Source organism: Rhynchophorus ferrugineus, unplaced genomic scaffold (genome assembly GCF_030347505.1).
Source record: "Rhynchophorus ferrugineus isolate W39M unplaced genomic scaffold, kcgeb_rfMv2 rfM1, whole genome shotgun sequence".
NCBI classification, from domain to species: domain Eukaryota; kingdom Metazoa; phylum Arthropoda; class Insecta; order Coleoptera; family Curculionidae; genus Rhynchophorus; species Rhynchophorus ferrugineus.
Window position 1 is genome coordinate 37554635 of NW_027472580.1, and position 17856 is coordinate 37572490.

Consider the following 17856-nt stretch of genomic DNA (forward strand, 5'->3'; position numbering starts at 1 on the left):
CCCCTGAGACATAGATGGAGCTACTATAATTAAATGCATATGTATTTTAGTTAGCCCTAACCCTCAAAAGATGCGTGTATAAATTTGACAGCTGTCGGATCATTAGTTTGTGAATTATAGCATTTTGAATGAAGCAACTTTTGTTATTGTGATAAAATGGATAAAAAGGAATTTCGCGTGTTGATAAAATATTGTTTTTCGAGGGAGAAATTACAGTTGAAACAAAAACTTGGCTTGATGCCGAGATTCCGGACACTGCCCCAGGAAAATCAACCATCAAAGATTGGCATGCTAAGTTTAGACGTTGTGAAATGACCACCGAAGACGGTGAACGTGATGGACGCCCAAAAGATGTTGTTACCGATTAAAAGATTAAAAAATTCTACAAAATGATTTTGATTGACAATACATCATATCATTCACGATTATTTGGGTATGAGAAAGCTCTGTGTAAAGTGGGTGCCGCGCGAGCTCACTTCAAAACGAGTTGATATACAATCGACAGTCATCCGAGTACTGCACACGATGACCCCGCTCCAAAGCGTCGAAAGTCGGCTGGCAAGTTTATGGCGTCTGTATTTTGGGATGCGCATGGAATAATTTTCATTGACTACCTTGAAAAAGGAAGGACCATCAACAGTAACTATTATATAGCGTTATTAGACCATTTGAAGAACTAAATCGCCGAAAAAGGTAGCATTTGAAGAAAATTAAAGTGCTGCTTCACCAAGACCATGCATCGTATCACAAGTCAGTGAAAACGATGGCAAAAATCCATGAATTGGGCTTCGAAATGCTTCCTCATACGCATTCTCCAGATCTGGTACCCAGCGAGTATTTCCTGTTCTCAGACCTCAAAAGAATGCTCGCTGGGAAGAAATTTTCGTTGAATGAAGAGATGATCGCCGAAACTGAGCCCTATTTTGAAGCAAAGGAGAAATTGTTCTACAAAAATGGTATCGAAAAGTTGGAGGGTCGCTATCAATCTATTAACCTTGAAGGGAATAATGTTGAATAAAGAAAATGCCAAGAAAATGTGTTTTACTATGGTAGGCCGGGAATTTTTCAATTGACCTGTTATTATAATAGTATTTACAGGATATTATTATTATTTATTATGAAATGTTGCTCCCTCCCCCACCTTTCGCTATGCTATTGGGTGATACAGACTAATACATAAAACCTAATAGCTTATTTATGTTTACAAAACTATTAAAATATTTTTGATAAAACTCACATTAAATAAAACTAATTAAATTCTTACTTGGCTTAAAAAATTTCTATACAAGTAAGCGAAAGGCACAAAAAATAATAAAATATAAATGACAGATAATTAATTAAAGAATATACAAGAATACGTCTTATAGTCTTTCTAGATAACCTCAATATAACAATCAAACTCAAGATAAACCTCTTGCAATTTATGCAATTTCTATTTTCACCTCCAGGCCTTGTGAAACGTATTTGGAATTTAAAATCTAATAAATAATAACTGTTACAGGAAATATCTTCAACTGGCAAATTGAATTTCTATCCAGAATCAGCCAGCGTCAACGAGGAAGCCGAACGTTTGGTCAGAGAGGAGGGGGTGTTCACGAACATCGTCCTATCCCATGTCGGATACGATATCGATCAGATAATCGCGGCCAATGCCAGTGAAAAGATTGGTCTGATCGTGGGAGGCCATTCTCACACATTCCTTTATACTGGAGGTAGTAAAATTCTATTGTAGACAAGTATGATGTCGATGAAATGATGTTGGACGTTTTCAGAAAATCCGCCTGGACCCGATACGCCGGCAGGACCCTACCCCACCGTGGTAAAAAGCAAAAACAATAAAGACGTTCTTATCGTACAGGTATCCGCCTATACCAAATATGTCGGAAATATATCTGTGTATTACGGAGATGATGGCGAGGTGGTAACGTATGATGGATCGCCTATATTTATCGATAACGATATCGTTCAAGGTATTCAGATTAATGCGCCATAAATAAATCAATTATAAAAATTATTTTAATATCACTATAGATGAAGCTACGACTGAGGCATTGGGCCCTTGGAAGGAAATAGTAGACTTACAAGGTTCGGTACAGTTAGGCTCCACTCTGGTGAAATTATCCAAAAGCGGATGTTACTATCGGGAATGCAGTTTGGGTAACTTCGTTACCGATGCATATGTATATGCGGTAAGAATTTACAGTTTAAAATATTTATAACAGTATTTCCGATACATTTTTTTTATTACTCTTAGTGTTTCCACAATCTGCCGAATAGGCAATAAGTATTTCTTATGTTTATACTATATACACATGGCATGTAGAAAATCATTCATTAAGTAATCTCCTGTATAAAACACTATCTTAATTAATTTGTCTTATTCTATAGCTTATTCTAAAGTATATGTGTGTCCAATAATCAGATCAGATAGTGTTAAACGTTTTAGTCTACGCACTTCAATACCACGTCGCATATTTAACTCATTAGCGAGTACACAAACTTGTACTTCACACAAACGCGTTGAATTAATTACACCCGTTATAGGTTCTAGGGGAATATAGCGTTGTATCACTTTATTGAAATATATTACAGAGAATCAACAATTACATGCAACACTTTTTGGAACCGTTGAATGATGGATATATTAGATTTGCTAGCGGGACCCCATAGTTGGATTCCATATGACCAAATAGGCTTGAGTACAGACTCATACAGATATACCTTGTTATCTAATGATAACTTAAATTTGCGCCCGATGAGCCAATACATTCGATATAATTTAAGTCCAAGTTGTTTCTGTTTAGAGAGTATGTGGTTCTTCCAAGTTAGGCGTCGATCTAAATGCATACCAAGATATTTAACATCCTCTGCTTGGGGGAGTTGATAATGATTAATATTCACTGGTGGACATGTCTTCAACCACAGTTGTATTTGCTCCAGGTGGGTTTTTAGATTCATTGATGCTGTGACTGGATCTTCATGATATGCTAAGATTACTGTGTCGTCTGCGTATATTGCCACCGTAGTTATTGTTGTGGTGGGTAGATCGGCTGTATATAGAAGATATAGTATTGGACCCAGTTCATTACCTTGCGGAACTCCTGAATATATTGGATGTAATTCGGTATCTTCATCACATTGTTTTACAGTAAAATGTCTATCAGTAAGATACGATTTTAGTAACATAGTCCGGATGAAGAAGTTTGTTTAATTCAACCTGCAAGCCCGTATACATCATCTTTATGTAGCTCAGACTGGAAAGATTTAAAAACAGTTTTTAAGTGTTTTGAGAAAATGTTGGCCTTCTCCCGGTAAACTTAACATCAATTTAACTTAATTAAGAAGCAAGAACAATTTTTCTTTTTTTCTTTTTCTTCACCAGACATCAAATGAAATCAATATTGTGATATCGAAAATTTGAATATCTTGTAAGCAAAGAAAACAGACGATTCTTGTTATTCTCGAATAAATCTATGTAGGGACAATATTTTCACATACATCGGATGTTTCTTTAATAGCTGTATATACTTTCCGATAAATCGGGCACATTAATTTGTTTTCTCTGCAAAAAACGTAAAATATAACTTTATGTGACCATATTATTTTTAATCATTTGTTATCCAAACTTGACATAATTCCAACAATATGGGAATAACAAAAAATAACACAAAACACTGCCTAAAATTAAATGTTTTAATAACTTACTTTCCGTTCTAATATCATTTCAAATTTAAAAGACAAACATTCACTTCATTTTAACGAATACTATAAATTATTTTAATTAAAAAAGAAATTAACCCCAAGCGAGATTCGACTCCAGTACGTCTGTCTGTAAGCCAAACTCTTAGCCAACAAGGCTACCCACCGGATTTGTGTATATATATTTTGCATCACTCATCTAACGTCTATTCCAGGTTGCTCGATTTGGGCGCTTTTAATTTTATTGGAATATATTTATTTATTCCTCATATTACACAAATTATTAGGTCTAAAAATATTTCACGATATAAGCTTTAAAAATGGCAAATTACACGCCTCCAGGTGCCCCTATTTTCTTCAAAATGGGAGGCAAATTTTCGATAAGCCGATTAATATATATATTAATCTATATAATAATAATCAATTATAATTTATTTTAAGATTATAGAACATCTAATGCATATATTGTCGAAAGATTTAATACTACAATTAAGAACACATGTATAATAGTTTATAGGTTAGAGTTGCTTTATTATATTTACATTTAACTCTTTTCCACACCATTTATGAGTTAGAGTTACAAGCACATATTTTTAAGTAGTGGTATCCCCCTGTAGGCTGATCCACCTAATTAACAATTGTAATCTGAGAAACGTATTTTACTTTCATTCGAGAACATATTTACTTTTCTCGTTTAGTTCTTGTTTCCTTCGATGGTGTGCTTGCTTCGTCATATTGATATCACGGTATTTTTTATTTCTTCTACTACTACCTGTGTACACCGTTCTTGATAAAATTAATCACTGAATTCTGCCTAATGCATTTACCATATATACAAAGCAGTCAGTATTCATCATCCTCTCTCTCTCCTCATACATTCTAACCTAATGTTCATATTTAATTCTGAACATTTACAATAATATCTATGCACACAAATCTTCCATACCCTACCATACCATTTTCTACAGTTATGCTTTTCTAATTATGTGCATACCTTTAGTTCTTTCCACTCCCATCACTCTGTTTCATAAATTTGCAGCATTGCACAGCATTATCACATATCCTGAAAGTTTCCTTTAGTCACTTTCCGAGTTACTGTCCAAGTCAACCGTTAAACAGTTTATTTCCAATCTGTCTAAAACATGTTCACGATCCACCATTTATCAGTTACATCCTCTGTATATCTTATCGAGTTCATCCAAACCGAAGGTGTTATGGTCGACAATGCTTCCTTCCACGTATCCAAACAGTTCTTCAGGAATATCCTTCTCGAGCAGCATGTCTATTATAATGAGTTTTTGCTACCCCTCATATCAACTCGATTGGCTTGAATATACAGTGGCTGAAAGGAAGTCATAATACTATGTGTGTGACCATGTGACCATATTGTGCAGCTATCTGATCTACTGTATATCCTTTTTCGGGATAATTTATAAAAAAAGTAAAAAAGCAAAAAAAAACGTAATGAAATATTTCATTTATGCCAAGTAACAATTCAGCTTTTAGGATGGTCTCGTCAAAACTCAATTCATGTTTTGAAAGCCATTCCTTCATTACAGCCTTTGTTGATGCTATGTTGGGATTTTTTCCACCAGTGTACATATGGTTCACTGTCCAAAATAATAACTGATGGTTCCTCTAGGTTTTTTAACAATCGATTTTGAAAATATAACAAAAACATGTTATAGTTCATTTCTCCACAGTAGTCGCCCTCGGATTTGGAGGAAAACACTAATTCTGCACCAGGAATAAAACCATTCTCATTCACTACATGAATAACAATATATCTGCAATTAATTATTAATAAATATTATGACCAACAAAACCTAATCAAATGCTATTGTAACCTTTATCTTTTTCCATCAATTGTTGTTTACACTTTTTTTGTTACTGTCTTGCATAGAGTACCCCAATGAACCATTTTGAAATATCCAAGTTTCATCAAAATACACAAATTCATAAAATTTATCTTTAGGGTTATCTTTACACCATGAAGGGATGTCTTACATCCCTCAAAAAGCTGGATGTCCCTAACTCTTTTATGTATACCTTCCAGACTGACAATTTTCTCTGAAAAAATTTTATTACATGATGTTTATATCGATAAAATAGTATGTGTACTCACTGTTCTTATACATTTCGTACATTTGATCTCGAATTGAGCCAAAATCAAGATGGTCAAGATTCGTCACCCACTTCGTATGTAGACGAGTTTCCTTAGTTGAATCTAACGTACTGTTCTTCATTTTGTAGTGTGTCAGCGATGTTATTCACAGTACCCACACTAATATTCAGAGTAGCAGCAACACGCTAAAAAAATTTTTCAATTAAATTGCAGCAACTTATAGTATTTAATATCATCAATAATTTATCTCGTTCCTTTTCGAAATAACTTATTAAGGCCGCAATCAATTTGTGACCCTGAATATCTATTGTTTTCGGCATTTTCAAACAAATTGATATGATATATTACGGAACAATTTAAAATTTATCAAAATAATCCAATGTCTGAAATAACGTTTGATGGTTTATAATCTGTAGTAATTATAACTAATATTTTGAATAATTTTGCGTACCTCTGATAACCGGACGACTTTCACAGGCTCATTCGTTTACGTATTCGAACTAATCAGACAGCATTATGTCTCTTTTTAACCAGAACAAAATGAGAAGGAAAACATTGTCTGATTCTCAAACGAATAGACTATAGATTTTTTTCAAAATAAAAGCCAAATTAAAAAAAAAATTCTCGAAATAAATTTACAATCCTTATGGAAATCATAATATAAAAATAACGCAAAACGCATAGTATTTCACGATAGTCCAAGAAAAACAACCAAATAACTACGTCTCTATTCGCAGGCATCTCTATAATTAAAATAAATATTTTCAGTATGCCCAAAGCGCCCCGGCCGGAGCGTGGACTAAGGCGGCCATAGCGTTCATAAACGCGGGCGGATTACGTGACTCCATCGAAATAGGAAGTATATGCGATTTATTTTCACGTTTGTTTTCACAGACGGTCTCATTCGATTACTCTTTCAGATATCACCTACAGCGACGTATTAACGGCACAACCCTTCAGCAATACAGTGGATTTTGGACAACTCCAAGGAAAGTACATTAAGGAAGTGTTGGAACAAACCACCGAACAGTACCAAACCCAGAGGGTCACGTCAGATTTGAAACTGTTACAAGTCTCCGGTATAAAATATGCTTTTTCCATTTTTTAACTGTCCCAAAAGTAATGTCGCCAAAAATAAAAACAATATAATAATATTTATTGTCAAGACATATTACTTAACAAGTAAATTGATTAATCAACTTGGTGACTTCATCGACATCATCAGGGCGTAAGGCCTGTACTGACTGGTCTGTTTTTTATAGTCCGATTTTTTTATTAATCTCTTAGAACTTCAACAATCTGCCCATGGGCAATAAGTATTATTACATTATTTCTGTTATATAATATAGCTATACTGACATTAGAAGATCGCTTCACTAAGTGATGTGCTGTACAACTTATAATCCAGATCTTATTCTAGATACTATTCTAACTTATTTTAAAGTTTATCCTAACTTATTCTAAATACTATTCTAACTTATTCTAGAGATTATTAAATCTCACTCTGTGTGTGTCTATTAATCAGATCGTATGGTAGTTTGCGTTTGAGCCTATGCACTACACTGTCATAGCGTACATTTAACTGTTTGGCGAGTGGCTTGGGATCGAATTGGTCTTACAACCCTTGTCTTTGAAATAATTTTGATATTTTTTAATATTAGTGTGAAGCTTTGTTGTAAAGAATCGGTACAATGTAATTTATTCAAATTATTATCCATCCATAGCCACTACTTTTTTCTTTCAGGCAATTTACGGATTCCATCTCGAAAGAACAAAGTATCTTTTGAGGTTGTCCACGAATCGGTCCAGTTTTTTGATATCATCTTAAGAAGTGATGCCCTGTTCAGCCATGTCACGACTTACATATCGGAATAAGTAACAATCAAGAGAAATAAGGTCCGGAGAATACGGCGGGTGAGGTAGAACCTCCCATTTTAATTTTCCAAGCATGTTTTCACCAGATTCACAACATGAGGTCGAGCGTTGTCATACTGAACAATAATATTGTTGTATGTTTACTCGTATTCCAACCGTACTAGCCTCAAACACATCAATGTAGTTCATAGCCATTCGCACTGATGGTTTCTTCGAGTAATGCCTTCAAATCCTAGTTTTAAGAATTGTTTGGCCGTCTAGAACTGCTGATCTTTGTCTTCAGTGTCAAAACCACCACACATATTCAAATCGATCGAAAAAACGACACATTCAGCATAATGGCAAAAAAAACTTTGTTCGCATTCCATGCATATTGATAAATGAAGCTTCAGTCATCAATCAGTGAGGCTTCAGTATGAAATAAGTTACAAATGTATCCGATGCGATTTAATACACAGTAACACCATATGTTCTTCTTCTAGAATTAATTATACAAAATGAGTTTATAGGAGTGGCACATTTCAAAACCCTCTCAAAATAGAGCGGAAAATCCTTGCGCAGTGACAGCCTCAGTCATGTAGTGGCCAGTATCCATCCGGGGTTTAGCTAACTGGACGGTGTGTCCGTCTCTCGCACATTTTTGACTTTATTTATCCGTGTACTGATGATCCTCCAAATTTCTTCTATATATATTTTCCTACATTCATAGAGGATTTTGTACACCTACCTTTAACAGATCCCTTTTAGCTTTGAGATTAGCGAACGCCTGAGATATTATCGTGTGTGATTTAAATATAATTTTAATAACATGTTTCTTTAGTATCGTTCCAATACTGTCTCAATCTGTCTCCAATACTGTTCCTTGAATAAACAGAAGAACTGAACAGAAGCTATTTCTGTTTTCGGTCTTTTTGTAGTAGGTGAATGTTGAATATTGTTCTTCATTTGGAAGATATTTTTATGTATCTTTCAAGCTGTATCCGTTTTGAGTTCCATTTCTATTTGAATCTAATTTGGATGTAATGAAGGCTAATGAACTATGAGGGGAATGGATCATAATGTGACGTATCCTCAAAATATATATCAGTATGCATTGGTGTCCTGTAAAGTTGATATACCCATTAAACATAGTTCTTTCGTCTAACTAAGATGCCTAGGAAAGGAATCTCGAATTTATTTTCCTTCCCTATGGTAAATTGGATATTGAATTTTAAAACCGTGCCTTCATTTCTTAATCAAGTAGAAGTTTACTGGCAAATGTCTTGTTTTTAACATGCTTCGTGAAGATGTTGGCTTTTATAGGAAAGATAAAAATGATTTTTTATTATTATTTAATTATTACATTGTTAGTAGTCGTTTCCGACTATCCTACAATTTGTCTTTATGATAACTTAAATCTAGGTATATAATTAGGGGGACCCATCGGCCCCACCTCAGTCTCTGATGAAATAATGTTTATACATGTCACTGCTGTATTTTTTATTACATACACCCAGATGGTTTGATTCTTTTGAGTCTGTGTCCTACTCCGGTTCTATCCAAAAGTTGCAATACTTCAATATTCTCATGAGAATGGAGTCTTTCCTCATGTCCCCTTGCAACTCTCTTGATTTCTTGACTGACTGTGGGTATATGAAGGTCTCGATATAGGTAATCAGTCCTGTAGTATTTGGGTACTCCCACAATACTTCTCAGGGCTCCGTTCTGAAAAATTTATATTTTGTTTCTATTACTCTTTGCAGGACATCCCCATAACTGAACTCCGTCTGTCCATATAGGTTTCAGTATTTGCTTATATAATAGCAATTTATTATGTACTGATAATTGTGATTTTCTTCCAATTCCAGTTCTTTTCCTTTCTTCTTCATATGTTTCTTCCAGTGTAGTTTTGCATCAATATTCATTCCGAGATATTTAGCGTTGTTGCTATATGGAATGATAGCATTATTTAATGTTATTGGTGCTTGTATGGTCTGATTGTAGGTGAACTGCACATGCACAGATTTACTTTCGTTAATTTTTATTTTCCAAGCTTGTGTCCAATTATTTATACTGTCACTTGTCTGTTGTCATTTTCGTGTAGCTTTTTCACTATTGTCTCCGACAGCTATAATCGCAGTACCATCAGCAAATGTAGCCATCGTAATATTCTCCATTTGTGGTATATCAAAAGTGTATAGGCCCCAGTACATTTTAGTAGTTCGGTGTGTTGTTTTGGTAACATTTTCTGTAGTTTATGAACATGGCCTTCATGTTAAACCTTATAGAAGGCTTGTGCTACATCTAAGAATACAGCTGAGCATACTGTTTTACTTTCGTAGGCTTTCTCAATTACATCTGTTGTTCTCTGGACCTAGTTAACTGTTGAATGCTTGTTAATAAATCCAAACTGGTGTGTTGGTATTAGGTTTTTTCTCTCTATGATCTGTTTTATTCTTTTCAACAGAAGTTTTTCAAAAACCTTAGATACTACTGGCCGCACTGTTATATGTCTACAGGCTTTTATTTCGTTTGGTAACTTAAAGTGATATGTGAAATAAAATGTTATTGATATATATACTAATTTTTCGATTATTTCTAAGGTGTCATTTATGGAAACTTTGGTACAAAGGGAGACTATATCAAAACTAACAAGAATCTCGTTTGTGACCGTGCAGACTTTTTAATTTGGTACGGATTGATATCTATTAGTTCCTGTAGAAATTCATTTAGGTATTTAGCGAGATTAAGACCCCATTCGAGATTCTAGGTTTTACCACTCGTAGATTCGATGTTTCTGCAAGTTTGGCGAAACGCGGTTAAATTAATCTCGAGGAGATAAGATTTTTGTAATTGTTTGCTCAAAATCGTATTAGTTTAGGAAAATACTACTATATACTTTTTCCAAAGCTTATAAATGCCGTTATCAGTTAGGAGGTCTTCCATTTTTTGTATGTATTCCCGTTTGTACAGGACGATCCTAGCATTCCTTTTGTCGGCTAGTAGAATGATGAAGTCCTCATTCTCCTTACACAGTAGACGTTTGTCACTATGGAGGATATTAATTGTTGTGAATATTAATTGTTGTCCACCAATTTTTGTACTCAACAAAAACTTTGGCAAGTCCTGCATAAGAATATTGTAGCAGTAAGAGTTCATGTAACATGTAAAGTCATGTTCAAATAATTCACTCTTGATTATCTATTATCTATGATCTAAATTAATTAACTTTCTTAGCCAACTTTTGATTGGAGTTCGAAAGCTTGGTTCGCAGCTATGTTCGCTTGTCTGATTCGTAACCTTGTTAGTATTAATGTGGTAGATCGAACACTCGTTATCACTAGTGATAAAACGTCACTCAAAATACTATTAATTCTTTTTAAGTCGCACTAGAAAGTATTTTTGCTGGTTAACAAATATTGTGCACACAACTTGTGCTTTTAAAATGTTCGAATTTTATTTCATTTTGACATGAAATTCTGGTTCTTGTGAAAGTTGAAATATTAAGGACCTGATATAAAGAAAAAGAAATATCAGAAAAACTGACGTTACACGAACCTATTAAACAACCTAATGTTATGAAAATATTTTTTTTATTAACATCTTTATTAGGTACGCTTAGTACAATCTTAATTTGCAATTAATTTATTACTACTTTTCCTATGTACTTGGATTAATTCACAAGCAAGCTGAGTGCGAGAAAATACATCAATATATATTCCTAAATTATTACATTATAATAACTTAATATTAATTAATAGCTATAGTTTACACTAAAGGTATACACTTTATATAAGTTCGTATGGTTTGGTTCGCTTCAATCTCCTGACATCCTCTGCGCTGTCCAGCAGTTGTATTGCTTCCACGTTAGTATGATTTAGTAATCTTCTTTCGTGTTTCAAGGCGAAATCTTAGATAACTTCGTAAATCCATTTGATTTGCCATCCATCCATTGCAGGTAGCAGCGAAATAGACGTGTAAGATTCGACTTGTTATGCAGGTTTATCAGGTTTTTTGAGCATAATTATTAGTGCCACCTCAAAGCATTCCGGAACATGATTCAGTCTTAAACAGGCATTAAATATATATGTTAACATGATGATTGCTTTTCGTGACAGTTCTTTCAATAATCTAGGTGAAATGTCATTCATACCAGGTGCCTTTTTAGGATTAAGGTTATCAATTTCAGTGGCGACTTCCAATGTAGAAATTATCATCGGGTTGATAAACAAGAGATGTATCCATGGTAGATTCTATATCATCAGGTTGAAATATGTTAGCTATGACGAACCCAGTCATTTCGATCATTTTTAATTGGCGGTACTCGAATAATTGGTCTTTTAATTCTTCGAGTTGCTTTCCATAGCAAATAATCTTTGTCTGCTTCCTGGCTTAATTCATTTACATATTTTTGAAAGCAATTCTGTTCATATTCTTTGATCTTTTGATTCGTCTGATTACTAATCGTATTAAAAGTAGATTTGTCTGCAGCATTTCTGGTTCCGTGCCATACTCTTCTAGCTTTTCGCCTTTCTTTTATCATTTCTCTAATTTGGAGCGGCTAAATTACTTCATATTCTGATTTCTTATCGCCATTGGGGTATCATCTTTTGCAGATGACCGAATTTGTTCAATTATATTTTTGGTTTGTTGCTCAAGATCATCTATACTTTTAAGTCTTACTTTTAAACTGATTTTTTCGTGCAGTATTAATCTGAATTTGTCCCAGTTACTATATTTGTTGGTAACATTAGGCTTTTATGTTTTTCTTAGGATTGTCGCGCCCAGTGTTAACAATACTCTCAACAACAATACTGGAGTGTGATCAGATGTTAGATCGCACAAGCTTTCTGTACTAATTTGATTTAATAAGATCCCTTTTAAAATGTATAAATCCAGCAGGTCTCCTCCAGTGGGTTCGCGCCTTGAATGATAATTACAATTTGTAAGGTTAATGGCTTTGATTAATTCGTTTCCTTTTCCATGTGTTATTATTCGTGAACCCCAAGCTGTATGTTTAACATTAAAGTCTCCACCAATAATAAAACCATTTTGAAAAGATATCTTTATATTGTTTTGTCATTTTATGTCTTGGTGGATTGAAAATAATGTTGACTATAAAAATTTATTAAGTTTATCAAATCAATAGGCAACGTGGGTAATTATTTCTTACAAATTGCTTGTATATTCAAGTAAGCTATAAATTATGTAATATAAAGTATGTATATCAAGTAAGTATGCGGGGAAATTCAAATAATAGTCAATAATTTCAATATGATTTAAAAAATATATGCTTTAGAGAAAAATTTCATTCATTAAGCAGATATAAATATATATTGTGTATTGCAATACCAACCGCACAGAACCCCAACGAATGATAGCGTTGGAATAAGACAAAAATCTGAAAATTGCCAATTGCCTAAAGAGACAAAGATATAACGAGCGTAAAAATCAAATAATGAAAAGATAACAGCACCGTTGGGATATAAGAGATAAAACTATGTTCTTTTTCTGTGTTAATATTAGATGATTATATCATTGTTATTTCTTCTAACTTCAGGATTTCGGAATTGTTAACAGATAATTCAAGGATAACGTCGATATAAACCAAACGAAATTAAATTTCAACAATATGCCACTTAAATCTCTTAACCTTTCGTACTGTGAAAATAAAATCCAACAAATAATAGGAATAATATATTCAATGTTTAGAATTTAAGGGGGAGTGAATTTAAACTCCTTTCAAGGAATTTAATTTCAATAACTCTTAGCCAATATTTTCTCAGCGATTTTAAAAATGTTTGTTAACCGGAGTTAAAATCCCAGAAGATGTAAATCAATCATATGTAATCATACAAGATTCGTGGCTGGTATAGCAGATTCTATTCCAAGATTCAGGGTGCCAAGATCGAATCCTCTAGTTAGAACGTCCAACATGCTATTCCTAGAAGACCTGCCTAAAATGTTTAGAGTCTATTGTGACAGAATTACCATTAGTGTCTAACACGTAAAACATGATTCAAACAAATGTATCTAGGTTGCTTTTCTCATATAGTTCGAATATACATTTCGAAACACTAACAACTAACAGGTTACCCAGCCCAATCCATTCTTGTGGACATCAATTACATACAGTCACGAAATTTAAATATCCATTCTACAAATGTTCTCAGCATCATACTTCTCAACCAATAGGCTGCTGTTGCTTTTCTAGCCTCTAACAATGCTTTTCCCCTATCTTTTGATCCATATCTTTTTTGGAGGCTATTCCGTATCTTCCACATATAAGGGCGATTTAACCACCGAAGTCTGTGAGGAATGCATTCACCTTTCATTCGATAGACATGGCAAACTACGTCTCTGAATTTATTCCTCAACTGTGCACTGATTGTCACATCTGAAACGGACGACTTTGTTACTAATATAATCACGAAGAAAAACATGCAGAATTTGCCTTAAGCACCGCATCTAAAAGAACTCAAGTTTACAGAGTCCAAGCCTCACAACCATACAGAAGAATTGGTAAGATAAGCTGTTCCACATGTACCATCTTTGAGAAACAAAGGCTACAGCAACTTGGTCAATTCGGCTTACGACTTCGGCGGTAGATGTCACTTTTTCTGCTGGATTACTGATGTCAAATACTTGAATAAATAATTGGATTCAGTTGATTTTTACAATAGCAAACTATTATTTTTTATCTAAAATAAATAGATGTTTGTGTATTACTGTTATTGCCGAGCTGAAGTGACGGAAAATCGGAAGTCGTTCAGTGCAAAAGCCATTCAGTTTGCTTTTTAGGCACTAACCATAGCATATAAGACCTGGTAGGAATATAGTAGACAACTGTTTCTATGGTGTAATGGTTCAACTCACCGCGAGGACAATAACTTTTTGTTCTAGTTTAGTTAGAACATTTGTCAAATCACCTAGGCTAGGTAGCGGGCCCCGGGCCCTGAAACATTTTCAAACATTGTTTCTTTATTCCTATTTTTCCTCATAGGGGCTGCACCTTTACTTAGTCTACCCATTGTAATACTTAATAAAATTACTGCGTAATTTATTGAGTAACTATCTAACTAAAAAGAGAATAAATATTTTTAGCGAAATAAACCGACTTCAAAGTGATAACTTGGTAGTAACTAAAATAATATTGTAAATAGATAAATAGATTTAGCTAGATAAGATAAATTGTGTGTATATAGTAGAATATAAAATACGTAGAGTAGATAGGTTAAATAAGGTTTTTGTTTACTTTTATTCAGTTATAATAACGATTATTAGGTACATACGTTTTTTATTCTGTTAAAAATTGAAGTTTTATTATTTTTTACTTTCTTAGTAATTTTTTTACTGTTTTTTTCAGTGAGTTCCTTATTTATTTTTTGAAGACGGTTGAATTTTATTGTTAAAAATATTTTTTAATTCATTGTTGACATTCATTGTAGAACGAATTAATGTCAAATTTAACTGGATTATCAACATAGTATCCATCAGCGAATTCTGATTATCAATTTTTCGAATATAGTTATTATTTATAAACTCAACCAATAAAACAAATATTTTCATTAAAAATAAACAATCGCCATTATTCTTGGGGAAAACCAATAAATTAGATATTTTATCTAGATTGACTTAACATTTATTTCTAGGCATACACGTCGTTTACAACTTAACTCGTCCTCAAGGCAACAGAGTACAAAGCGTTAAAGTACGTTGTCAAAAATGTGATGTACCGGTGTACGAAAACTTGGATCTAGAAGCCACTTACAACATAATTACGCCCTCGTTCGTTACCGGAGGTGGTGATGGATTTTATGCTTTATCCAATAACTTGAAGAACGTGGTGATTGGTCAAATGGATATGGATATTTTCACCAAGTTCTTAGCCAGTCGGTCTCCGGTATTTCAAGAAGAAGAAGGACGAATAACCGTAATCAGTAATAACAATATCAACTATAAAGCTAATGATTAAATTTATTGATAAAACCTAAATTGTTATATAAATATGAATAAAATAAGTAAAACGAAAAATCTTCCTTTGTACATATTTGTTTTTATTTCAGTCTTTCCCTGTATATAAGTTAGAAAATTGATAGATATAAAAACTTATAAATACTTTTAATTTACTTTAAAACTGTTTTATTTTAGTGGAAAGTAGTGGCAACTTTTTGACAATCTCATTCTGATGTAGCACAAACAATGCACATAACAAATAACAGTTTTCTATTTAGTATTATCGAGTTAATCCTATATGCAGATGTTAATCATAGAAGGCTCAAAATTGCATTTTCAACATTCTTTCCCTTCGTTGATTCGTTGAAGTAGTTCAGTACAAAAACCATTTAGTTTGCTATTTTAAATACTAACCATATCATATGAGAAGTCGTGAAAATATCGCAGGCAACTACTTCTATGGTGCAATGGTTAGAGCGTTCAAATCATACGTGGAGGTATTAAAGAAAATAGTTTTCTATGGTTTATTGTGACTGACAAAAAAAATGATGGTCTCTCCAGAAGTTCATATCGGCTCCGGAGAAGATTATTGATGTTCATAAATCTTGCTATGCATATGATGGTGTCAGCAAGATGTAATGCATAAGAGCTATTAAAACCGCACGAGAATGTTACTGCAGATGTTTACCTATGTCAACAAGTTGAATGACGTATCATTACATACATACGCAAAGTAATCCTCCTGCATGACAATGCTGGGCTACACGTTGCAAGAATTGTTGCAGTTCGAATAGGAAATAATACCGCACCCGGGATGCTCACCAGGCACAGCGCCTTCTGATCACCATTTGTTCAGATCAGTGCAACATTGCTTGTCTAGCACACGGTTTACAAATTCTAAGGAAGTGTGATGATTGCATTGCTACCAACCCAACATCGCTCTTCGTCATCGCTTTTTCAAAAAGACAGGAAAAAATTGTAGAGAATGAATGAAAAATTTTGTTTAATATACATCGTACTAGTTTTTCTGAAAAAAAAATTGCGAGGTTAAAATAATGGAAAACATTTTGGTTAATATATATGGTACCAATTTTTCTGAAAAAAAAAAGTTAAAAAGTTGCAATAATAAAGAATAGAATTTCTTTCTTTCTCAATAAAGACTTGCGTTAAACTTCATCGGATATCATTTATTCATAGATATATACGGATACCTTTATCGGAACTATAGCATGCGGATAATCAATATCAGATGAAAAGGGAGCTACCAATAAAGAGATTGTGATTTAATATGAACTCAAATATGATCTAGATGTCTTACTCGAGTCCAACCCTTATGGGAACTTCGCTTCTGTGGCGAACTACAAAAACATAATGAAATCAAAACTGAAAATGACACTTATGCGAATCTCAAAACTTATCCCACTTTATGAAACTCTCTTCATTACTACCCTACCATATGATGACTGAAAAAATGACTCGATCTTCAAGAGACTCAGGATATGGGCGCTAGTAATAGACAACATTTTTACTAATAAAATGTCAGTTAAATTTCAAGGAAGTTCAGTTCCAACCTTCGTAGGGTGAAGACGTATTTTCAATACGGTCCAAGCTATAAAAAGATACCTTTCTTTAAAAAAACCCAGTATTTTATTACGGTTATTTAATTGAGTGTTAAAAACGCATAACAGATGCGGCTATCCATCTCTCAGTGGACCTAAAGTGTAGTGAATACGTGTTTACGTGACCAGACAAAAGGACTGCATCTCATTTTTATTAGTGTTTAAAATTATTTCATCTTATTTTACAACAGTCCTTTTGAAATTCATTTATAGTATTATAGTAAAAAACTAGTGCTAAAATAACATAAGTGAAAAATTAAGTGCGTGAAATAAACAATGTTTTTATTTTATTTTTTTTATCTTCTGGAAGTAAATTAAATAAAATATTAAAAATTAAAAAAAAAGCAAACCATAGCGATTCAACCAAATCACCTGCACACTTTCATATAAGATTAGAACAAACAGCAATAACGCAAACTCTACCATCAGAATGGATTACAGTCATTAATAAAAAACGATTGAGAAGTCCAGAAGAAGAAATCGTGAGGAAACAAACAAGAATCAGTGACTATTGGTTGCAGAAACCGATAGAGACAAAAAACAGTTTTAGCAACCTGTCGGAAGAAATTGAAGAGAACATACAACCAAGCCCTGAAAAAGTTG

The 17856-nt window shown here is 33.5% G+C and overlaps 1 protein-coding gene across 2 annotated transcripts in view; it reads left to right on the forward strand.

Annotated features, from left to right (window-relative positions):
- Positions 1 to 15724, forward strand: part of LOC143196636 (apyrase) — a 41415-nt gene extending 25691 nt beyond the window's left edge. For both annotated transcript variants that reach the window (XM_076404508.1, XM_076404500.1), the window contains 6 exons: positions 1502 to 1712; positions 1773 to 1970; positions 2032 to 2189; positions 6593 to 6683; positions 6745 to 6903; positions 15331 to 15724. In XM_076404508.1, the coding sequence (XP_076260623.1) occupies positions 1502 to 1712; positions 1773 to 1970; positions 2032 to 2189; positions 6593 to 6683; positions 6745 to 6903; positions 15331 to 15653 (1140 nt within the window). In that variant the 3' untranslated portion in view covers positions 15654 to 15724. The remainder of the gene's footprint in view (positions 1 to 1501; positions 1713 to 1772; positions 1971 to 2031; positions 2190 to 6592; positions 6684 to 6744; positions 6904 to 15330) is intronic.
- The last annotated feature ends 2132 nt before the right edge of the window (positions 15725 to 17856 follow it).